Raw genomic sequence first — 25,710 nt, forward strand, 5'->3', positions numbered from 1 at the left:
TCTACTGTCGATGCCCCAACATACATCCTACCCATGGAGTCTGGGACTCATGGGAAGTACCTCTCATCTGGCCAATGTGGTGGGAAAAGTGGTTAGGAACCATAGCAATACTGATGGATGCATCGTGTACTGTCGTACTCCCTATGACTAGGATTCAAGGTGTTCAACAACTTGATTTGGGATCATTTGAGGTTCTACCTCTGGACTGACTTTTCTCAGTGGAGAGTGGTAAGGTCTTGTGACTCACTCTCGATCACTTCTTCTTCATTATTACTTCATGGTTTAGCAAAGTAGAGATGACAGAGATGGTACATGACGACATGATGGCATGATGATGACAGATGGATTGGCAGGTGGAATTCTCCCTAGTTGAGAAGGAGTGTTAAAATTGGCAACTAGGGCCAAATTCCATGTTGGGTCGGCTCATTTGATGGAGATGATGATTGCATTGGATTCCTCTTTTCGAGAAAGATCATCTCATTCGGATAAGCAGAAGTATGATTTTGAATTTATGTCTACACATGTGCAAATTGTTCAGGTCGGCCTCATCTTAATGTAGGCTCAAGAAGCCCAATGGATGTGTCTCTTCACCCACAACAAAGTGTATAAATAGAAGAGACCTCACACCTCATTTGGACATCATTCACTCACACATTTCTTCTCTCTCTTCATCCGATTGGTTCGTACAGCTTGGGCAACCTCTCTCTCTCTCACACGTGCGGCTAGGAAGACGAATTTTTGTGCTAAATCACAAAACCGAAATTAAAGAATTTCAAATTGCTTGACCAGCGTTGACTTTAGTGTTGACTATAGTTTGACCGCATAAATATTACAACAATTTTCTCTCCTTTGACCAAGTTTGACCGCGCTGTTTTGGGTTGACTGTGACCTCCTGATCCAGCTGAGTTGCTTTGAGGATGATTTGTTGTTGTTTTGACCAATGTTGACTTTCTGGTTAGGGCTGAAGTTTGACTACAGTTGACAGTAGAAATTTACAGGGTTGTTTTTACTTTCAATCGGGCAAGTCAATTTGACTTTTGTGCTCTCTCTATTGAACTATTGAATAGTAATAAGAAGATTTGATCAAAGGGTTTCCCCACATTAGGGTTTTTCCCTGGCATCTGCCAAATCTGGTGTCCTCTTGTCTTGCCTTGTCTTCTGCATTCGTTTTATGTTCTATATGCATTTACTATCAATGTGATTAATGGTTAATGTGATTGCTACTGGAAATAATTGGAAATTGTTATTAGGTTGCTAAAGGAACATTGAAGTAAATTGTGCTAAGCATAGAACATACCATTGTTATCTAAAATTAACATTAAGCCTCCATTGTAGGCTTTAGGATTATTTATTTGGGTCAAAGTCAATTTGTTGTTTGGTTAAAGACTCCTCCCTCAAGTTAGCCTCTTCATCCAAGTCTCCATCAAGTCAGCTTCCCTCAAAAGATCTCATGTCGACCTACACAGAGACACATCTCTTCATGATGATCATGTCAGCTCATTTATGATGGACAAACCACTATATATACAAGCCTAAGATCTTCACATTACAACAACATAGACGTTCGGATTTCAAAGAGGAAGTTTCGGTGCCATAACAGAGATAACAAGTTCGGACCTTTTCCAGAATGGGTTCATAGGATTTTCAGTGATGGCACAGTCTTTATATTTTCGGTGAAGACACAATGAAGATATAACTTCGCTATATATTTCAGAGATGGCTTAAGTGCTACCATAGTGACAGGGTCTCGGTATAGTAACACAGTCTCGGTGCAATCACTGTTTCGGTACAATCACATGATGAAGGGTTTGGTGTCACCACAGTGAGAAGGTTTCTATGTCATTACAGTAAGAAGGTCCCGATGCCACCACAGAAATGAAGTCTTGGTGTTATTACTGTGATGAGGTCTCGGTACTATTACAGTATAAGATCTCGGTATCATTACAGTGACAAGATCTCGGTGGTACTGCAGTGATGATGTCTCGATGCAAACTCAATGGCAAATATTCAATGACAATAATTCGATGCTAACAGAGTGACATGGATTTTGATATGCAAACACAGTGAAAGGAAGAACAAACAAGGATGACTAGATGGAGGTAGTCTAGAGTCTAAATTGTAAGGGTCTCGATCGTTTCATCTTGAATCTACTGAAGAAAGAATTTTCACTGGGTTTTCCCCTAGAGTGGGGTTTTGCCCTGGCAGCATGCCTACATCTTGTGTTCTCTTTTATTTGTTGCTTGGCATTAGTCTTGATGATAAGAAAAGATAATTCAAAAAAAAATGAAAAAACATCACAAGATAATGTCATAATAAGAGAAATCGTTTAACTACCACTCTTTGGATTTCTCAACACTCCTCAGAAAACTTGTGCGAGAACAAGCCAATAGAAAATAAAGAGAAAAGGAATTTTATCAATTTAGGTAGAATCTTTCACCACCGAAATTGATAGGAGAGATGGGGTCTTTAAACCCTCAAAGCCTCGGCTCAAGAAAAACATAGACAAATTGATCCACAATGATAATCAAAATGAATTCAATCCTCCTCTATTTATAGATTTTCTTAATGGGTTTCATCTTCTTGAATGATTGAGTAAATCTTACTCAAAACCCGAATTCTGGGTTTATTTGCCCAGCAACCCCAAACTTGCGTAGATATTGGGTATTTTGGGGTTTTCCCCCTTTATCAAGGACTATAGCCTACAGGGATCGATAGGCTACTTCGTCCCTTGGGCCAATTAATCATTGGGGAACATTACAATCCCCCCTTCCCAATATTGCTTGTCCTCAAGCAATGGCATGTCTGGGTGTTGCATCAATTCTTTTCTGTCAAAGATTTGATTCTACAAATTTGTCTTTTGCCCAGGGGAGTCGCCATAGTTCAAAAAACTCATGATTCACTAGGGGACATTACAGTCTCCAAGTCAACTGACCTAAGGAAGATTCATGATGCTATATAATGAATGCTCCCTCTCCAAGAGGAATTCTCAGCCATTCCAGGCTTCTCACAAACATCAGCAACCTGCTCAACAACAAAAAAGTAGCCATGATGGATTTTAGTACTTTCAAACAATTCAGTAGACAACAATAGGCTAAGCAATCAGCGATTTATTTAGCTTCAGTCGTGGCTTCTCACAAGAGAAAACATCAAAATATGCAACAGATATTTCAACAAGCCAATCAGAGAAACAAGTCAACGACAGAGTCTTACAGCTTCTTCAAATTTTTCATCATGGAGATGTCCATGGACTCGCGGTCCATTATGCCAAATTGCAACAAAGATTTCATCAGGCTCATGCCTTTACGAAAACAGCTCCCTCTTACACAAGACACAGAAGTCCTCAGTCCTTGTCAGAAACATATCATCAATACATAGCAGAAAAATCATGGGCTCATCTTCAACTAATTTGGATCAGCATTGCTCTTCAAAATTTTGGCCATCTTCATCTTTGGAAGTCACAACTGACTTCTTTTCATCATAGATCAAAACATGCTTCAATCAAGTTGATCTTGTATGCTCCCTCTAATAAGTCCAAAGCTAATCCAATCAGGAGTCTTCTTGTCACTTTATTTTTCCATTAACAATTGCCACAGCCTGGCAGTCTTCATTATGTACCTACAATCCTCACTAGGAGGCCATGGAAGAACAAATACAACCAAGCAAGATATACAAAGACAAGACTGCTAATAAAACAATAAAAAATAATCAAGAAAATACTTATATCTTAAGAATATGTCAGCTCCCTCTTAAGCTTAGGCTTCCTACATCCAACTTGCAAATCAACCTCATCATCAAGATGTCATTTCATCCAAGAGCTAGGGTTTCTCCTTTCAAGCAGAAGCAATTAATCCATACGCCCTAGGCTTTCTTTTCAAACCCTTTTTGACTAGATAGGGATAACAATAGTTTAGCTAGGGTTTTGACTCCAAACCCTAATAATTCTTTAGTCTAGGTTTTACAAACTCATTCTTGCACTCTTTTCCAAATTCATCAATCTCACTATCAGTCCTAGGGTTTTATCCACAAACCCTAGGGCTATCTTGTTCAAACCCTAACTAGGGTTTACAAATCCAAAACAAGTCAACACATTTAATCTTCCAAGCCCTAGATCTTTACTTCAAATGTTCAAAAGCCATAAGATCTCAATACATTAGAAAGGTGTAAGATCACTTTCAGCCTTTAAGGAGGGGCTCAGTCTCTTCAATTGTGGAATTTTCAGAGAGGCTTCATAACTCCAAACCAAGAAACTCTAGTAAGCGTGTTCCCTTGCAATGTATCAAGCAATGTTACTTGGGAGCAGGGAGTGGGAGCGAAAGCGGGAGCGGGAGCGACCATTTTCAAAAGCTCACGGTTCAGGAGCGGGAGCGACCATTTTCAAAAGCCCCCGGTTCGGGAGCAAATCCGAGAGCGATTTTTTAAAAATATATATATTTTTTAATTTTTGATACATATATGTCAACAAAAACATGTAGAATGATGAATTAGATAATAAAACAAAAAAAAAAAACAAACAAAAAACAAAAAAACATAGATTGATCATTGAACCATATCACATCAATCATCTAGATTCTAGAAATTATAATCTTCATCAAAAATGTCCACAAGTTAGTAAAATACATATTACAACTGCAACATAATGAGTCTCGTGAATCATGATTCATCAAATTCAATCTTAAAGTTTCAACTTCAAGCTTTCAAAATTGAAAATTCAATAACATTTATCATCATTGATCACCAAAGTTGTACTTGTAAGCTAAGTTTAACGGTTAACCATTACAAGAAGTAATATCTTAGATATTTCTAAGTCCTAACTTCTAACTGTTAACATGAAATGAAATGTTATAAAATGAAACATGAATAATTAAATGAAATGAAACAATTTTAGTCTTTCACGAAGCATCATATTCATAATTCACAATCATTGCCAATGAGTTATAATTGCCAACTTCAAACTTCAAATTTTCATTGTCACAGTCATATATTGTTTACAAAAAATATCATTATGATATGAAAGAGTCAAGAGTCAAGGACTCAAGACTCAACAGTTATGAAAACTAATAGAAACTAGAAAAGACAGGTAAACTGTAAATCTACATGTGGCCCTTGCCACGAGAGTCTCCAGGAGTATAAGTAGATCGTGGTGGTCTTCTAGGAGTCTCCCGCACAGACCGACGACCAGAACTAGAAGGCACATGCCCTCCACGTGAGGGTGTAGATGGAGGTGGCGACAGCAAAGGAACAAGACTCAGACCTCCAGCACTGCTACTGGATGGTGGAGGTGGAGGTGGCATGGCTACTGCAGCTGCAGCTGCTTCATCTTCATCCCTTATAAGTTCCTCTTCCAGTTCTTCAAGATGCACTATACCATCCTCCAAATTGTCATCCTCTGGGTGATTGTCCCAAATTTTATATGTGGGATCCTCATAAGCCCGATCACAGTAATGACTCAACAACCTCAAGTTGTAGTGGACATAAACCAAGCTTTCTACTCGGTTTTCATTGAGTCTGTTTCTTTTCACATTGTGTATGAAGCTGTAGGTGCTCCAACACCTCTGCAGAAGAAGTATTCACAACCTGTGATAGAACTTTTTTTACCAATTTTGGCAAAAGTCCATGGCCACCATATGTTTCCCACCATGTGAGAGCATCAAATCTGTCTCTGTCTTCCATTGCATGGAAGGTACCAAACAAACCAGTGCCACTGAAGTATTTGCCTATTTCAAGGCGCACAGCTGCACATTCCTCCCTGTCAGGTATCAACTTTTCCAATGCTTGCAAATATCCACTAGTTATCTCTGCATCTAAATGGGGTTTGGTCCTAATCCCACCCCCTGGTGCAGGTTGGCCCAACCAAGATGTAGAGTAGTATTTTGGCATAAGGATATACGCCAAGCAATGTAGTGGAAGATTAATTTTATTCCATCGGACACACACAAAATCGAGAATCATTTTGTACAAGTCGGGATCTCTGTTATGAACAATATCTTTTATTTGCCCCAACATGGTATCCATCTGCTCATACACCTCGCCAATCACTGGTTTGTCTGTATCTGCAAACCGAATCATGTGATAAATGGGCTTGGTGAAATCCAATACTTGCCTCACACTTGTCCAAAACTGACCATCAAGAGCGGCCTCCTCCACCAGTTCAAAACCTTCCCTGTCAGCTGCATTTGTAGCCCTTTCCTTTAATACCTGCCAATGTGGACTTGATACCATGCTAGCCAATGACTCTCTTACCTTCAAAAGGCGCCTGAAGGTGAGGTAATAGCTACCAAATCTGGTCTTCGCAATCTTCAACAACTCCAATCTCGAGTGATTGCGGAAAAGGCCATGGGTATTGCTATGATTTGTAATAAATTTTATCATTTGTTTGCCTTTCTTGTACAAATCACCAATCCATTGGTATTGTGCATTTTTGTTCTTGACAACATCATGCATCAGAAGGTTCAATGTGTGAACCAAACATCCAGACCAAAATATGTTGGGGTATTTATCCTCAATAATTGCTCCCGCTGCCTTACAATTAGGAGCATTATCAGTGATGACTTGGATGACATTGTATGGCCCAATACGGTCAATTGTTTCAAGTAATGCTTCTGCAATGTTGATGCCAGTCCTGAACTTGTCTGAGTAATCATGTGCAGTTAGAAAGATGGCACCACTAACAGACACAGCAAGAACACTTATCAATGGCTTGCCTTTTACATTTGTCCATCCATCAGATACAATGGACACCACATGGTCAGTCCAAGAACTTGTGATTCTATTCAAAAAATGTGATATTTTTGCTTTTTCATGATCAAGTCCAACGGTTCTTGCCTTGTCATAACCAGGGCTCTTGTATCCTTTAGGGGCATCATTTATGGCAGAAACCATTTCGTGCCAATAAGGTGAGCGAAAAACATTGAATGGTATCCCACATGCATAGAGAAACCTGTAAACCTTTGAATCCACATCATTCCTACACCCCTCATCAAGGAAATCTGATATGGTTCTACGCCTTAAACCTGATGACCCTATGCCTCCATATCCACTGCCTTGGGAGGATGTTGAAGGAGTTCTTTGTGCTTGTGATTGTGAGCTTGGTTCAAAGAAACCCCTTCATTTTTTTGATTTGCATTGGGCTTCCTCCTCTTCCCTTATGTATTTGGCTCTATCCGCTGCTCACACCGCTGGACAAGTTTTGATTCCTATTTGTTTGTCTCCATCCCATGGCCTTTTCCCACAAAGGTGTTTTCTGGCACGGGTGTATGAACCTGTGTAATCATTGTTGCAATGGGGGCAATGAAATTTAGTGGTTCCACCCCCTTTCCCTTCACCCTCCTCCAGCTCCTCCTCACCGGGGTTTTCATCAAATCCACTTTCTCCAACTTCTTAATCCCCCTCTTCATTTTGGCCCCTCCGTTTCCTACTCTCAAACACCATAATAACCATAAAAGGGACCAAGAAGAGGAAAATCCCAAGAAATATAGCCAGGTCCATGATGTTTGATATTTGTAGGCTTTTGAATCTGCAAATTAATTTAATTTATTTAGATTAATTAATTTAATAATTTTAATCTATTAATTTAATTTAGATTCATGATGTTTTTACTAAATATAATTAATAAACTAAATTGAACTACCTAACTAAATTAAACTAACTAAACTAACTAAATTACTAAGTTACTTACCTCTTTGCAGGGTTGTTCCTCGCTCCTCGCTTCTCCTCGCTCCTTTGCTCTTGCTCTTGCTCTCATTCAAGTGATAATGAAATGTTTGTTTGCCCCATTGAGCTTTTAAAACTATAATAACAAAATATATATATATATATATATATATAGATATAGATATGAAAATTAGATTTTTTTTCGTGTCCGCAGCTTTTTTCCGCCCAGATCGCTCCCGACGTCGGTCGATTCGCTCCGGGAGCGATGCTCCCGATGTCGCTCCCAAAATTGGCAGGGAGAGCAAATTTTTTTTATCGGGAGCGCGCTCCCGAGCCGCCCCTGCCCGGAGCACGGATTGGGAGCGGGAGCGCTCCCCCGCAACACTGGTATCAAGTCTTATATTTCATAAAAAGAGACTTGAGGTCTTTCAAGAAGAGGGATAGGGGACATTTAGCAAACCTATTTCAGGCTTAGTTCAATACTTAGATTCCAAAGCAATGTATTATTCCTTCATTTACAGACTTCCAACTTGCAACTTGCCACTCATCACTTAGACATTTCTAATTCGATCTTCACTTCAGGAGAACAATGAAAAACAATTTTCGGATAGAATAACAATCAGGTCGACTTCTGCAATGAAAGTCGTCCTTCTTCTATATATAAGACTGACCTCAACAACCAAGTCAATCCTCCAATTTTGTTCATAGAGATCTTTTTGCAACAAAGTCTCCACACGATCAGCAACATTAGGCATGCAAACATGGATTTGCTATCATCATAATTCGGACTTAATTACATAAACAAAAACACAAAGATAAAGTGCCTCAATAACTCACATATCCACAAAGATAGTGACTCGCATATTCTTAAAGATAGTGCCTCAGTAACTTATTGCTCAGACTCGATCTTCCTTCAATTTATTTCTGAGGTTCCTTATTATAGGGATAATACTTATTACATATAAGATTGCTTGAACCTCAGACTCGGACTAAATCATCAAGGAGATAGACTCAAATTTGCAAACTCGGACAAATCCATATCAATATCATTGTACAAAAAGTTTGAATGATAGCTACAAACTTAGGTTTCTAACCATAATTTGGATGATTTCATTCTGAGGTAACTCGAACAGGCCTCATTTTAGATGCCATAGAGGAATAGATCAGATGCCATAGGAAGGTTCAAATGCTTACCTCAGAGAGTTTGGATGCCACAGAGAAGTAATGCAACTCAGATCTCAGAATTACAGAGGTAACACAACACAGTCAAACTTCCGCTTGCCTTACATACCACAGGAAACTCAGACCACAGACTTTCGGATGTCACAGAGGTTCGGATACCATAGAAATTAACAAAAATTTTGTTTGCCTCAAAGATATGAAGCCACAAAATGAGCCCATACTTTTGTTCAGATGAACCATGACATACCACAGTAGAACTCAGATCAATTTCATACCTTGATTAGGTTCAAACTTCCTCAGGTCCGCAAATTTTCATAGTGTTATGTTCCTCAAAGTTCGTGGAATGTGTCTCATGGAATCTCGCATTCCATGCCACAGAGAAGTTTGCATATCACCACAGAAATGTTTGCATAATAGAGTATAAATGCCACAAAGAACCTCACATAACATGCCACAAAGAAGCTCGCATAACATCACAAAGATGCTCACATAACAAAGTATAAATGCCACAGAAAAGCTCGTATAACATGCGACAGAGAAGTTCACATAACATCACAGAGATGCTTGCATAACAGAGTATAATGCCACAGAAACTTGAGCCCAGGGTTTCGCATAAGCCTCCGATGATGGTTTAAAGTGTCTTCCTCCCAAATTGCTCTTCAAATGGCTCTGATTCCATATTGATATTTCTAGGGTTCACAGAAACTATAAATAATTTCCTTCAACAAATAACTACTTCCATTGATTTATTAGCATCAATAAAATCTATAACATCCAATATCATTGAGTAGTTATACAGAAGAAAATTTCAACCATTAAACATGAAAGAGCAGTAAAAATAACCATGAGACCCTTAGACAAGAGACACAGAAAATTAGGCCTAAGGCCAGGGCAAAACCCACAAGGGGAAAACCCAAAAATCTTTCCTTATGAGAGAGAGTTCAAAGTTCATTAATACATCCAGAAACAACACATCAAGATAACCAGAAACAAAAGCTTCCCACAAGTGGCATGCCTCTCCTCCTTTCTTCTAAAATTCGGCCTCCTTCTATTCTTCTCTTTCCTAGAACAGAGATCAAACCATAGATCATCGATGTGCCAAATTGAAGGGAGGGGTCTCTTATTTATAGTCTGCCAAAGGGGGTTGAAAGGGTGCCTCCAAGGGGCCTAGCCGACTTGAGCAATTTGAGGCATAATATAAATTCAGATTTTCCGTTTCTTCACATGATAAAAATATTAACCATTGCTACTATATTTCTAACAAAGGGTTGGAAACATAGCTCAGGCTAACATGGTGGACTGATAGCATGGGGATGGAGCTATTGACTGCTTCCAAAATGGCAAATGAGAAACTAGAGATGGGACGGAGAATATGGCAGAAGCAATATCAAAAGGCATCCCCATCGTCAAACAAAATAGCAGTGCAAATGGACTTTGGGGTAGAGGGGAAAGGCGGGAGGATGGTTGGTTTCGAGGGAGAAGGACAAGTGTGTAGTGTGCTAGAGGGATTGAGGTGATAGAAACTAGCAAATATAAGGGAAAAGGTCCTAGTTGGCCACATCATAATCAAGAGTATGCCTCATAATGCCCATTGTGTGAAGGGGAAGGATAAATTATTAGCATCACTTGATGCAATCACTTCTAAGTGGACTATTCAAGCTTGTGTGAAATTGGTCATCACTAAATGACACTCACGAGTGATGGGTCATATATGAGTGACTAAATAATCTATAAATTTAATCTCGAAGGGAAAATGTATATCATAATATAGGACTATGGAAGCCCGTCATATGTTTAAATAAAGAGTAAGGAGGCTCTAAATAAATAGTTTATAAGGCACAATACTTGCTAAGGTTTTGCAAATGGACTAGCAAGCTTAGTGGGCTCAACCATGGGGGACTAGCAAGCTTAGTGGGCTTAACCATGGGGAAATCCCCATGGTTAAGGATGTTTGAGCCAAAGGAGTCTTGGGATGGGTGACCTTCCTAGGAAGTCCCAGTGACCATGTGCAAGTACCGAGGTGATGATTGATGCTATGTGATGCATTTCATTAGATCGGTTTCAATCCCATTTCTCTAACCATATGAACATCGCTTGATGCAATGAGAGCTAAGTGAACTAGTCAAACTCATGAGAAATTGGTCTTTCCTAAATGACATTCATGGGAGATGGGTCATTTCCAAATGTCCTTAGATACTCTACCCATTCAAATTTCAATCCCAAAAAAATTGATATCTCCTAATGTTGCAATAAGAAAGACCCTCACATACTTAAATAAAGTGTAGGGAGATCTAAATGAATAGTTCATAAAGCAAAATATTTGCCAAGGTTCTGCAAATGGAATCGCAAGTTTAGTGTGCTTGACTAAGGGGGAACCTCTACAGTTAAACATGCTAGAGCCAATGGGCTTGGAATGCATGACCCTACTAGATAGTCTTAGTCACCTTGTGCAAGTCCCGGAGGTGGCGACTGACACTATGTGATTAGTTTCAATGGTCTCAATCCCAGTTCTTTAGCCCTACGAGCATTACCTAATGCATTGAGTGTTAAGTGGACTAATCAAGCTCAAAAAAATCAATCACGACTAAAAGACAATCATGAGAGTTAGGCCATACATGAATGACTTTAATTACTTTAAGCAATTAATCCCAAAAAAATGGCATATAATAACATTGCACTGCGGAAGCCCCTCACATGCTTAAATCAAAAATATGTTATGCTAGTTTCTGTAATTAAAATTAGTAATTTGTAGATACTTATCATTGGAATACATATTAATTCTCTATATGAAGTTTTTTAACTCGGTTCTGAAACCATATATAGCATTTACAGAAGTCAGTCTTCATAATGAAGGACAAATCCGGGCACCTCCCTGTTTTTGGAAGCTCTCTCTGATTTTTTTGTTGCATTTGGTGCTCTTAGAAAAGCGTATATAATAAATAAAAACTTATTTCTTATTTAAAAAACTAGATGCTTTATAGATTCTCAGGTTCTGAAAACATCATAGTCCCAGATTCAATATCTCCAGCATATTGCTCCTAGAATACTGGTATGAAGGACAAAAACCAAGATATAGAAGCTTTAAAAGTCCAATAAGATACCTTTTCAACCAGTGTTGATTCTGGGGAGAGATTTTGTGCTACAACTCGCATCAAAACATCCTTTGAACTATATCTCACAAGAGGTAACAATTAGTTGGTACGTATTTTATAAAAATCAAGACTTGCTATGTAACAACAAAGGGATTTGTCATTTGTGCTTAAATAAGCACCATAAGTAAGAACAACCAGAATCAAATAAAATGGCAGGGTTCATAAAATAGAGTCAAACGTCCATACGTGAGAATTCCGCGTGGTTTATTCTCAACTGTTACAACTGCTGCATTCATCCGAAGCTCCTGCATTCTCTTTGTCGCCATGTACACAGATTCAGTGGGTGAAACTTTCGCTACCCTGACAAAAGAAAGAGCATGGATAAAAAGTAAGCCATGCATTAGTTCATTCAGAGAATATTGACTATGCAAGTAGTCCGACTCCATGCTAGAAGACTACCACTAAATCTGCATGTGGTAGCACTCACTTTGTATGCTCTGTGATAACAGTGGCTAGAGAAGGTCTAAACATTCGCTCTCGTAATGTCTCAATAAAAGTATTAGAAACTGCATATAAGGATTCGAGCAGACATGAAGAATTAGTTGCCATCTGTTTCTAAATATAGTAAAATCAGCAAAATGCATAAGAAAAACAACAAAAATAAGTTGGATTGTATTATCGTCAGGTAAAAGTAGATAAAATACCAGAAGTGGTGCTTCCCCACTGTCGCTCCACCCCTTCCACAGCAGCCATAATGGCATTACCCTTTTCTGCAGCCTTCTCCATTCTAGCTATGGCATCGTATAGGCATTTTGTAATATCAAGCAAAGCTATGACCTCTCCGTTTTCCACGACAGGCAGGTGTCTAAAATTTCCTGCATAGCCAATAATGTTCAACATTTTATGAGAAACACTAACTACAATTTTCCACAAACTGTTTGACACGCTAACAATATAGGCAATCCTACTAACCTTGGACCATTTTTGTTAATGCGTCTACTGCTAATGTATCCGCCATTACGAATACAGGATTCTTCGTCATGACCTTGGATACAGATGTCTCAGCTGGTTTCAAACCTTCTGCTATAACCCTTGTTGCAACATCCTACGAAAGCCAAAACAAGATTAGTTATCTTAGGTGAGCCCCATCAGACCAAATCATAATATAAATAAAGAATGTGTCTCTAGTATAAGAATCCTAGCACACCTTGTCTGTTATTATCCCACAAAGTAAAGCATTTGAGTCGGTAAGGAGGGCAGCATCCACTCTACGCGTGGACATGCGACGACAAGCATCTAGAACTGTTGTAGCCTCTGGAATTGTCAGAGCTTTTGATAATCTCAAGCGCTTTACAGTTCGTTCCCCAGACCCGAACCTGTTCCACCAATGATGATGCCAATATAATGTAAACATATGCTACATAGAAAGAAGCTACATGAAATTAGACCCGAAACAAAAAGGTAAATCAACTCAACAAAACTCTCTAGTAAAGAAAGGACCAATTGTTAGACATTAGACGTCAGATATTTCAATCTCAGCAGTTAATTTTTGCAAGAGAGAAATATACAATTACATCTCACATAGTGTTGTACAGATTCCAAATCCGAAGGTTACAAAGCGAACTAACACTACGATAAATGCAAACAAGAAATGAAAAATCAAGACTAGCAGATACCCAAAACACCATTAAATAAAATTAAAACAAAGATAACTATGAGCTACAAAGTCAGAATGCATCAACGCTACAACGATTAAAAATGACATCTAACAATAATTGTCCGTTATCAACTTCAACGCAATGAATGTGGCCATCTCCCAGTGCTGTTTTGGTGGTAAAAACTTTTTCGATTACATATTGCAAAAATATACACCTAACAGCAGATACTGGGTACTGAACTTACATCACCAGAAACTCTAAAATAAAACTGAAAATGCAAGTGGAAAACCACGCTAACCTTAAGCTACTCAAGGTAGTAGAATCCAGATACCCTGTTACCAGCTATATCCAACAATGATATTAAGAACTAACACAGTAAGTAAAGAGTCCTTGGATTTTGTAATCATGAACATCCATCAATGGTCAACCACTCACAAAGTAAATACAAATAGACTGGACCTATTTCATCAGCTCTAATTTAATGATGAACATTCACTGGTGAGAGGCAATGTCGAATTAAGAGGCAAAACCCACTGCTTCGATTCTAATCCAATCTGCTTCACCTCCTTCAGGAGACTAAAAAATCAATGCTTTACAAGAAAGCACGAAATTTATCCTAATCGCCAAAATTGGTAAAGCAATAAGTTCTCATTTCCCAAAACTACCATTGTGTTTCACTTTGTAATAAAGTGAATATTTGTCTATAAGAAAAAAGGAAACAGTAAAACAAGCTTTGCAAAAATGTTAAGAACCAACAAAAACGAAGTCTTTCACCAATTAATAAAACAGACCAGATTTTAAGTGTCAAACAGTTATATGAGTTCCATCAAAGAATGTTTTCGAATGTAGGTACAACCATGTTAGCCAATGTTCAAACTAACATCTCAAAATTAGCAGCCTTGGGTAAAAGCCAATACAGTAAGGGCACCTAATTCCCTGTTAACATTAGATGTAGGTTCCTACAAGATTTCTGCTGCTGTCACACAAACACGCACATTGTTAATGTTTGCAGGATTACTACTGGCGCTCAGAATTATTCATTGTCTATCTGTTTAGATGACACTCTTTGACTAGAATTCCAAGCTAGCAATAACTGCTTGTAAATATAAGTAAGATACATGTACATAAATGTCGTAAATCATGTAGCCCAAGGAGCTACCTCAACAGGTTGATACTAATCTTGTTGAGCATTTGGTTAATTCCAAGCCTGCACATGCCTAGTTCAAATCCCCTTGGTAAGGCGCACTAGTCTATGCTGACAGGTTTACCGCCAATGCAATTCCTGGAAGCATCCCTTAGATTTTCTGTGGGTTTGTTTTTTTGAAAAAACTGACATAAATCTACTGGAACAGAGCCAGCTTGAAACACACCGACCGCATATTCTCTCGAGCGAAAAAGAAATAAAACCTAATAAACTGATAGAAGACTAATAATACACCCATAAAAGCTGGTGAATGAGCCTTCAGGATTTTTCCTATTTTTGTGAGAAAGCACCCAATTTTTTGGCCAGAGCGAGATTAAAACTCGTGGGACTATAAAAACTCTTCAACATGTTGCTTTGGGATTCTCAAGTAGAGCACCTACACGAGTGTGCTAAGAAACAAAGCCTGGACTAGTTGTGATAAACTCCAGGCATCTTTATTCAATGGTGTCAATCCAAATAAATAGGTCATATTGTGTAGCGTGTGCCCAGCGTCAAAATAGATTCCAAACATATATCTGAAGAATGGTTATATGCCCAAGTCAAATGAAACATGTATTCAAAAATAACATGAACCCACTTCAAAGGAAAAAGGATTTAGCTGTGAAAGAAAAAGAATCGTTACATACGATGAACGACTGGATCCCATAGACTTTCGACCTGCCTCGGAGGAAGGTTTCCCATTTTCAGATGGAGTCTTCTTCTTTGTGTCTGAAGGAGTGCGCTTCTGCCTCCTGCTTGGAAGGGACGGAAGGCCGCCCACGCCATCTGCCCCTGGCCCTTGGTTACTCATTATCCTTGGACAACCAATATATAACCCTCTATACTAGCAAAATTATTATCTCAAACGATTGCAAGAATCAGAATTGGTTTCCAGAACAAATCCCCGATCACCATAAATAGCCCAGTATATGTATATTATATCAAACCTTCCCAAAACGAATTCTAGAGCAAAGTCAATGACCATGCAAAAACGAATTCAAACTTGATTTACTTAAGCTATGAAATTCGGATTTTTGATTGATTTCCGACTGGAAGAAAGAAGTCTGACCCAGGGGATTTCTATTTCTCACCCGCCTGGGCCGAACAATAAATACACACAAAATCCTTCCCTTGCCTTCTTCTTGTTCAAGGAAATCCAACCCTAGAAATATGAAGAAACGGAATAGAAATCGTGCGGGGCCTGAGCTTAATGGCCCTCTTTTCTAGTGCTTCGGTTCGTTGCCATTCGTTGCAAGTCAAAACTGGGCGAATCGGCTTACCGTATGCCACGTAGGAAAGACAGAACGGCACACGTTATTGCCTGGTCTACAAAATAATATATTAAGCCAATTGGGCGGGTCACTGAGTGCTACAATTTAATTTATTGCCTGCCTTATATTTTGCTACTCGTGTCTCCCCTATCCTTTCTTCACTCACAAGAAGCATAACGAGCTTTCTGACGGAATATCACTTGAAATTGGGATAACTATGTACGGAAATTAATAGAACTGGTCTAAGATGGATTTAGAATTACCAGCCTGTCAAATTTAATCTGTGCTAAATCACATTGCAATTGACAAAATTGGAAGTCCAAAATAGCATAAATATAGGTATTGAAAAATAGCACGATGGTTTTACAAATCGAAAGCGCAATTTTCTAATTTAAACTCTAAAATCATTTTTATTGAAAAATAAAGGAAACTTCCCAATCACCCTGCTCAAAATAATACTAAAAGCAAAGATTATCCTACATCTTTTCTTTAGAGGGAATTAAAGAGGGTAAATGTCCGCCGATAGAGTCGTTGTCAATATCCATTTCGTTTTTTATTCCTCGTGCTGCTTTCGCTCACCGCCACAAAATTGTCTTTCTGCCCTTTGAGGGTCGAAACGCGTACAAAACCTAATTATGAATGAACGAGGCTAGGGTTTTTATGCAGGAATATTTATCAGTTGACCGCAGAATATCAAAGTATGTCCTTTTGCTGCAGGCCAATTTCAAAGCCATTTATCTCGTGTATATAAACCCTCAAAGAGAATCTTCCGGAACTTAAAAAACTCGACTCCCGTATTTTACGCATTGGCATGAGAATTGGTTGCAATGACGACAGTACTTCAACCATTTATTGCGTGCCATCTAAGTGCTTTTTTGGAATGCGTCTTCCTCTACCTTCCGGCAATATGGGAATCTTGAGCTTTGCCAACAGTGCAATCAAGATTGCCACAGTCTGCATCAACATAGAGTCAAAAGAGATTACTTTGTATATGGAATCATTTTATTTGTCATATCTGAGAAACATCCGAGATAGCCCTGCGTAGAGTTGTAATTGTCAATACATATGTGTGTGTGTCGGAGTATGTGCTGTTAATCATGTGAATATGATATGATGGCATGGTTTTGGTTTATTTAATTGGTGGTGGTCGTTATTCATGTGTATTTGAACAGTTTTATGACTATAAGTTAGGTTGAATTTTTTTTAGTGAAGCACATTAATATATATTTTGGTTTTAAATATATATTTATTGAGTTTTTTTTAACGATATATAGTTTTAGTTTTATTTGGTTGGTTATTCGCAAATATATAATTATTGAGTTTTCTTTTTATAAATTAACATATTAATATATATTATAGTTTTATTTGGTTTGTTTTATATATAGAAGTTGTCTATAGTGAGATTTTTTAGAGTTTCTAGTGGAAAAATTTAAAGTGAAATCTTGATTTTTGTTATTTAAAATAATGTTTTGACTCTATATATGAATTTAGCAACATGAAAAACCCCTGGGGCACTTCTATTGTGTCATGATTTCAATGAATTATGGCCAAATTTTAGAGAAATTAAACCAAAAATCCACCAGAAAATCTTCCAAAAAATCGCACTAAAGACAATTCTCTCTCTCTTTCTCTCTCTATATATATGTTCGATGAGTTTATATATATATATATATTAATTGGTTTGTGTGGATTTAGTCTTTATAGGTTATAAGATTAAATTTCATGGGTTTCAAAATGGGAGTTAATTGTGAAGATGAAAATTGTTTTATTGGGCATCTAAGCTTGTCCAAACCTTGCATAATATTAGTGAGAGCATCCCATAGTTGGGCAAATTTGGCAAATGGTTCTTTGATTCATTTTGGGGCTAGCCCCAGCGTAAGCTCAACCTAGGTATAAGATATAAAACATTAAGAGAAATCAAATCCTTCAAAGAGTAAAACATTTTTATGATATAAAATTTGGGAAAAGGTCTACATTTTAAGGCTTTGATCTCTCCACATTTGATAAACCTAGGGTTAAGATGTATCTAGGTTGACTTCTTTTTTAAGAATATCGACTAGCAGAATTTGTATTATATAAAAGGTTGGAGCAAAGGCTAATTTGTATCATATAAAACGTTGTAGCAAAGGTTAAACAACATAGGGACAAAAATCGTTTGCCTTAATTTTCAAACAAAAATGCCAACTCTTAAATGCAATATGTTTATATGAACTATACTCTAGTAATTATTACATGTATATTTTTTGAAAAATAAAAATAAGAACTCCTAAATTACTAAAAAAAATTTCCCGGGGATAAAATATCGTAATTTCCATTAATTTGTTGAAAATTACATGTTGTAAATGCCATAGGCATATGCAAGTATTGTGACCGTAATCAGCTGTGTAGAATTTGAACTATAAGTTCTACAAAAAGACCTTGTGTTGGGTGTGCTAGTGACTGGTGTTCATATATAAAATAATTACATATTCAAAAATTCACCAATGGTAATTACATAATAGAAAAACTATAAAAGATTGTTAAAGACTATTGATATTAGGGTCTATCTGCCCTCAGTCGTTCCTGATCCATATATGGTCTGTGGAAGCACTGATAGGTCCGCTCAAGTGTGTGCTCTTTGATCATCCATTCTCATCGAGGACGATGCGTTGCCTCTTTTGATAGCTTGTCCGCACCTTCATTACACTCCCTGTAAATATGAGTGCATGAAATATGAACAAAATGTGTTTTGAGAAAAGCAATATCATCCAAAATAGTTCTGAGAGTATATGCATGGCATGATGTTGTGTTGTTGAACCAGTTTATGACTATTTTGGAATCTCCAAAAATTTGTATGTGTCTGCACTATTTGAGAATTGCAAAATGTAAAAGATGTCGGAGTGTAAGCAGCTCTGCAAAGTTATTTGTACCCTCTCCCAACCCCATGCAAATGTGAAAGTAATATGTATCAGATAGATAAAGTATAATGCCTCCACCACATCCCTGTGCTTGTGCATCACCCTAAATTACTAATTATTTTGCAATACATAACATTTAATTATTTTGCACTACATAACATTTAACCCAAATTTGTTGAATTAGATTCTTTGTTGCGAATAACTATCTCTTCAAGATTATCATGCACAATGTCCCTCCTCCTTTTATCTCTAGATGAATGGAATTTGTAGACATCCTAAATTTTGAGGCTTTAGTAAGAGCTTTTTGCTTGCACCTCTTTCTAGGGATTCAATTTGTTATTTATGTAACATACTTATTCCCCTTGTACCTTGTTGAGGGTATGGGGTATCAAATTTTCACTTTTCTCTTTCAACTAAAAGCTCGTTTATTATATTTTCATCGTTCTCTACTCATTAAGAGCTTTGTGGTGGTATAAAATTTATTAAAAATCTAAGTCTGAATTGTTGAGATGTGGTGATTTGAATATTTTCACCCTTGGTGCGATGGCAATGCTACTAAGCAATTGTCATGTGGCAGATGATGTGGCATCCTAATCCATGTGTCACACCAAATAGAATGTTGAGTCAACAATTAGGTCATATATCCAAGCCATATTTTTTCTATGTTATTCATAGTCCCTAGAGATTGGTGACTGCTACGTCCATGGAATATTTGTACCAAGCATATCTACATGAAAGGGTCACTTATTGTTGACTCAAAAATGGAGTCTAATCCTAATAGTGTCGTGAGAATTGAACCCATGACCTCTCAATACCAGAGGTGCTTTCACGATCAGGACTTAACCAACTGAGCTAACCCTCATGGCTAAATCAATGTCATGTCATCTACTAGCTGCAATATTTTTGTTTTAGATGTTATTTTGATTTAGATGTATTTGCTTGAGTGAGAGTTAAATAAAACTTTAATTTATAAATCCACTTAAGTATATATATTCCGCCATTATTAACAGCTAGCTTATATCCATGTTAACTCTAGATCTACTAAGAGCCAATAGGAATCAAATCTCTCAAGATGCAAACCTCTCTTTGAGTGAAAAACTTGAGGAAAGGTTTGCAACTCAAGAGATTTGATTCCTCTTGGCTCCTAGTAGATCTAGAGTTAACATGGATATATGTTGGTTTTGAACAAAACAATAATAAAATGTTTTAACCATAAGAAGTTTTTATTTTCATTGGTTTTATATAACATAAATATAGTTGGCATTCATTGAGGGCAACTCAAATCTTTCAATATGCAAACCTCTTTTTGAGTGCAAAACTTGAGGAAAGGTTTGCACCTTGAGAGATTAGATTCCTTTTGGCTCCTCGTAGGTCTAGAGTTAACATGGATCTATGTTGGTTTTGAGCAAAACAATAATAAAATGTTTCAACTATAAGATTTTTTTATTTTTTTTCATTGGTTTTATATAACATAAATATAGTTGACATCCAATGGGGGCAACTCAAATTTCTCAAGATGCAAACCTCTTCTTTAGTGCAAAACTTGAGGAAAGGTTTGCACCTCGAGAGATTTTATTCCTCTTGGCCCCTCGTAGATTTAGAGTAAAAATGGATCTATGTTCGTTTTGAGCAAAACATTGATAAAATATTTTGACTATGAGAATTTTTTTTATCTCATTAGTTTTATAAAAAAAAAAGATGACGTCCATTGGGGCAGCTCAAATCTCTCAATATGCAAACCTATTTTTGAGTGCAAAAATTGAGGAAAGGTTTTCACTTTGGGAGATTTGATTCCTCTTAGTTCCTAGTAAATCTAGAGTTAACATGGATCTATGTTGGTTTTGAGTGAAACATTAATAAAATGTTTTAACTATAAGATTTTTTTTCATTTTTGCTAGTTTTATATAACACAAATATAGTTGATGCCCATTGGGGACAACTCAATTTGCAATCGTCGTGTTATGAAGTATTATGTAAACCATGAGATTCAAACTTCAAATCCCCCCTTGGGTTAGCCAACAAAAAAAACATATATATAGTTGACATTGAAATGTTTAATTATGATTCACGTTCTCCACATTAAAATGTTAATACATGTCCCCCTCATGTTTGGAAGTAGATAACATATATCCATATGATATAATATCTCTCTCTCTCTCTCTCTGAATTTTACATGTTTGTATGTTTATCCCTCTCGCTAAATATATAGACATTGAATTATTTTTATTATTAATATTTTTATAATGTTATATTGAAAGAATTGCAAATCTCTCTCATATCTTGAAATATAAAGAACATATTAATAGAATAAGAACTCTTTTGCTCTTTTCTCTATCTATCTATATTTTGATGTTAAAATCTTTTATTCAACACACACACACGCGCATATATGTATGTATGTATATATATATATATATATATATATGTCCACTCCATATTAAAAATGGAATAAATTACACATTATGGAAAGTGAAATTGTAAGAAAAAAAATTAATTTAAATTACTTTATTTTTTTCTCTATGAAATTGATAAATTTAATATGGATATTGAAATGGTTTATGTATGGCTGATATTAATTTTTGATATTAATATATGGTCTTATACACATATATGTACATTGAGAGGAGCTCATAATAGATGGTTTGCGTGATGCAGTGTTTTCTACCATCTAAGAAACCAAAGATTGACTAACTTGTTGAAAAAACAATAGAAATTTAGATATTTGTGCAATAATTTTTCATTATTAAACCACTTAAAATAAAATTCTTTGAAAATAGTTTATACTTACATAAATAACATATTTACCATCATATATATATATATATATATACTTTTAAAATATTATATTGAAAGAATTACAAATCTCTCCCATATCTTGAAATAGAAAGAACATATTAATGGAATAAGAAATCTCTCTCTTTTCTCTCTCTTAATGTTTTGATGTTAAAATATTTTACTCAACATGCGTATTCGAATATTTGATTTATGATACACATAAACTTTTTTTTGTTATTAATATTTTTTTTAAATATATATCAACTCCATATTAAGACTAGAATAAATTACACGTCTCCCTCTAAATGGAAAATGAAACTTTAAGAGAATTTTAATTTATATTACTTTATTTTTTCTCTATAAAATTGATATATTTGATATGGACATTGAAATGTTTTATTTATGGTTAACACTAATTTTTGGCTATTAATATATTTTTGTTTTAAATGTTACATCTCAACTGAAGATAGAATGAACTACATATCATATCAGATGAAAAGCATTTTCTCTTATATTGGCATCTTATCTTCATATTCGATCTAATGTTCAAAATATATGTCATAGTACCAATCTTTTTACCTTTTAACTAAGCAAAATATGGTGATCTAGGAGCACTTATCTTACTTCCTTTTGAACATAGAAATAAAATGTTAAAGACTTATAATTAATCTCTTACCTTTTTCAAATTTGATAGACCATATAGGTCTTAGTGGGCATTAATCATCATCATCAATAATATTATTTTTACATGTCATATGTCAACTCCATATTAAATATCAAAGGAATAACATATCTCCCTCGTGCTAAAAAGTTAAATTAGATTAGGTAAAATTCATAATTTTTTGCAAGTTGTCAACCTCAAACTTTTTCCAATACATGGCCGTTGAGGTCAACACAAAAAAAAAAATTCCTATTCGCCACTCCAAATATTTCGATTAATCATACATAAAGTAAATATCTCAATCGACAATCAACAAGATACTTTTAGTAATGGCATGTTCGGTCATCAACCAAATTTAACATGTAATAAACTTTTCACCTATGCAACCTTTAGAGACTTTTCCAAATTCACTCAATCTACAAATTTATAATTTTAACTTGCAATTTTTAGTGTAGAAATTCCCACTGTAGATCAACAGATTATGCAATATACTAAAGCAAAATACAAGATCTACTTCTACAAAAAACTTGCAGAAGCTTAATCGATTTTGAGCAAGATCAAATAGAACACATATAACTGAGAATGAGAAAGCAATCACACATGAACATTGAAGAATACTCTGGGGAAAGCCTCAACTAAAAACCCCGATCTTTGTATTATCATACAAGTGGAACTATGTTCAGATTACACAAAGCATTAGCTCACAAGCTATCCTGCTCTTAGTACAATCCAACAATACAGCTCACAGACTTAATAGACACAACATATGCCTTCCCTCAGCCCTCCAAGCCTCCTATTTCCTTGCGCGGTTTCTCTTGGGGTCCAATGTTGCCACCTGTGTGAATTGGTCTCATCACACACACATCAAACTCAAAAGTAACTGTGCAATCTCCAAGGAATGAATTCCTTCTGCATGCAAGAGAATCCTCAATGGAATATTCCTACAACTAATAGTACATTGTCCCATCATCTGATCTCAACTGGGTTTCTGACTGAACTGACATGCATGAGTTATTTATGAGAGAATATTTAGTTATTTGAAGTGCAGCAGTTACATGCATGCATGCATTAACTAACTGAACTCACAATTAGTTCAACAAACTATTTGATAACTCATTTAACTGAGCTAACTAATTACAACTCAAAGTACAACTCATCCTGATATCCTTTAATCGAGGGATAACTTCCTCAATCAATGGAAAAACTGTTGCATGTCTTCACATAGACTTCATGTTTTATTTTCTACAACTAATTAACTCAAGATGAATTAATTAATTATTTTACAAACCACTGCTAAGATCAAATTCAAATTTTAATTCTCAATTTTAGTTTAGGGGCTAACTAAAATTGGAATGTATCCTGAAATGCTATTTATAGCAGTGCTATTTTTAGCATTTCTTGTTGCTATTTTCAACACTCCCTCTCAACAAGAAATGGATTATCAGTCACCCTAATCCTGTCTCTGTGGAACTCGAACTTGCATTTTGACAATGCCTTAGTCAAAATATCTGCATCTTGTTCCGTGGTCGAAACGTACAGCAACAACATGATCCTCTTCACCACACAGTCTCAAAGATGATGGTACCAGATATGATGTGCTTGGACCTATCATGAAACACTGGATTCTCGGAGAGTTTGATACAACTCTGATTATCGCAGTAGATCACAGTTGGATCCATCCTTTGACCAAACAATCCCACTAGAAACTTCCACATCCAAATGGCCTCACATGTTGCCTGACTGGCAGCCATGTATTCAGCCTCTGCTAAGCTAAGTGCAACTGACCTCTATTTCCTGTTGTACCAGGAAACTACAACTAAACCAAGGTTGAAGATTCCTCCAGAAGTGCTCTTCCAGTCTGATGGAGCATCTGTGAAGCCCTGAAGCTTCACTCCCTCTGTCTGTTTGCACCATAATCCATACTGAGATGTGCCTCTGAGGTATCTTAGCACATGCTTCGCTGCCTTCCAAAACAGGTTGGTAGGTTGAACCATAACTTGACTCAGCTGGTTCACCACAAAGCATAAGTCTGGTCGTGTGTTCACTAGATACATTACTGAACCCACAAGCTGCCGATAAACAGTAGCAGCTACTACCTCACCTGAAGTAGCATCCTCCTTCCTCTAGTTACCAACTAGAGGAGTTTGCATGGGCTTGCACTTCTCCATGTGGAAGCACCTAAGTATCTCATTGGCATGCTTGCCTTGAGACACAAATACTTCCCCATCTTTCTACCACACTTCCATGCCTAGAAAGTAGTGCATAAGACCCATGTCTTTCATCTCGAACTCTCTTGCAAGGTCCTCCTTGCAAGACTTGATCAACTGATCATCACCTGTCAAAATCAGATCATCCACATAAAGAACATTGACCAATGGCTTACCTTCTACCATGATGTGGTAAAGGTTCGCATATGATTCACTATTAGTGAAGCCCAACCCAGTGAAATAGTTGTCGATCCTGGTGTACCAAGCACGAGGTGCTTGCTTCAACCCGTACAAATCCCTCTTGAGTCGGAACACATGTGACTCACAATCAAAGGTCTCAAAACCTTCTGATTGCTCAATGTACACCTCTTCCTTAATCTTCCCATTGAGGAACGCAGTCTTCACATCCATCTGATGGATCTTCCAACCCATCTGAGCTGATAGTGCCAACATCAATCTAATAGATGAGTACCTTGCTACAGGAGCAAAGGTCTCATCGTAGTCGATCCCCTCAACTTGTGAGAAACCACGGGTAACAAACCTTGCCTTATGTTTCTCAACACTACCATCAGCTGCCTGCTTTACCTTGTAAAGCCATCTGGAACTCACCATTAACTTTTCCTGAGGTCTTGGGACAACATCCTACACACTGTTCCAAATGATAAAGTCGTACTCCTCTACCATTGCATCAACCTAGACTGGTTGCTCCACTGCTTCCTCGAAAGAAGAAGGTTCGAACTCTACACACTCCCCAACTAGGGCCATGTAACCAGTGTACTGCTCGGGTGACCTCCTCTATCTGCATTAAGAAGATGGTTGTCCCACATTCTCTCGTGCATCCAGCATCAACCTGTCAGCTTCCCTTGAGCGTTTCCGCCCATCTCTGGAAGACTCAGCATGAGTGGATGTCTCCACTCCTGGATCCTCTGCATGTGGTTGCTTCGCATCAATCTGAGGCTCCTCCTCCTTAGGAACTTAAAGTTCCTCCTCTACATGCAACTTGAGCTCCCTCTTAAGTGATACTCGCATGGCTTTCTGCTTGTCGAACTTCAGATCTATGCGTACCACTGTCCTCTAACTAGTAGGTAGGAACACCCGATAGTTGTGGGGTGTACCAGTGTACCCCACAAGTAT

At 37.1% G+C, this 25,710-nt stretch overlaps 1 protein-coding gene across 1 annotated transcript in view; it reads right to left on the bottom strand.

Annotated features, from left to right (window-relative positions):
* Positions 1 to 16,112, bottom strand: part of LOC149142512 (CBS domain-containing protein CBSCBSPB1-like) — a 67,450-nt gene extending 51,338 nt beyond the window's left edge. The window contains 7 exon segments of the mRNA XM_089453258.1: positions 11,934 to 12,000; positions 12,171 to 12,284; positions 12,412 to 12,490; positions 12,629 to 12,799; positions 12,897 to 13,029; positions 13,132 to 13,300; positions 15,413 to 16,112. Coding sequence (XP_089309384.1) covers positions 11,934 to 12,000; positions 12,171 to 12,284; positions 12,412 to 12,490; positions 12,629 to 12,799; positions 12,897 to 13,029; positions 13,132 to 13,300; positions 15,413 to 15,576 — 897 coding nt within the window. The 5' untranslated portion in view covers positions 15,577 to 16,112.
* Positions 16,113 to 25,710: the final 9,598 nt, after the last annotated feature.

Source organism: Pinus tabuliformis, chromosome X (assembly GCF_031772625.1).
Source record: "Pinus tabuliformis cultivar Carrire ecotype Pingquan chromosome X, CPIR1, whole genome shotgun sequence".
NCBI lineage: Eukaryota > Viridiplantae > Streptophyta > Pinopsida > Pinales > Pinaceae > Pinus > Pinus tabuliformis.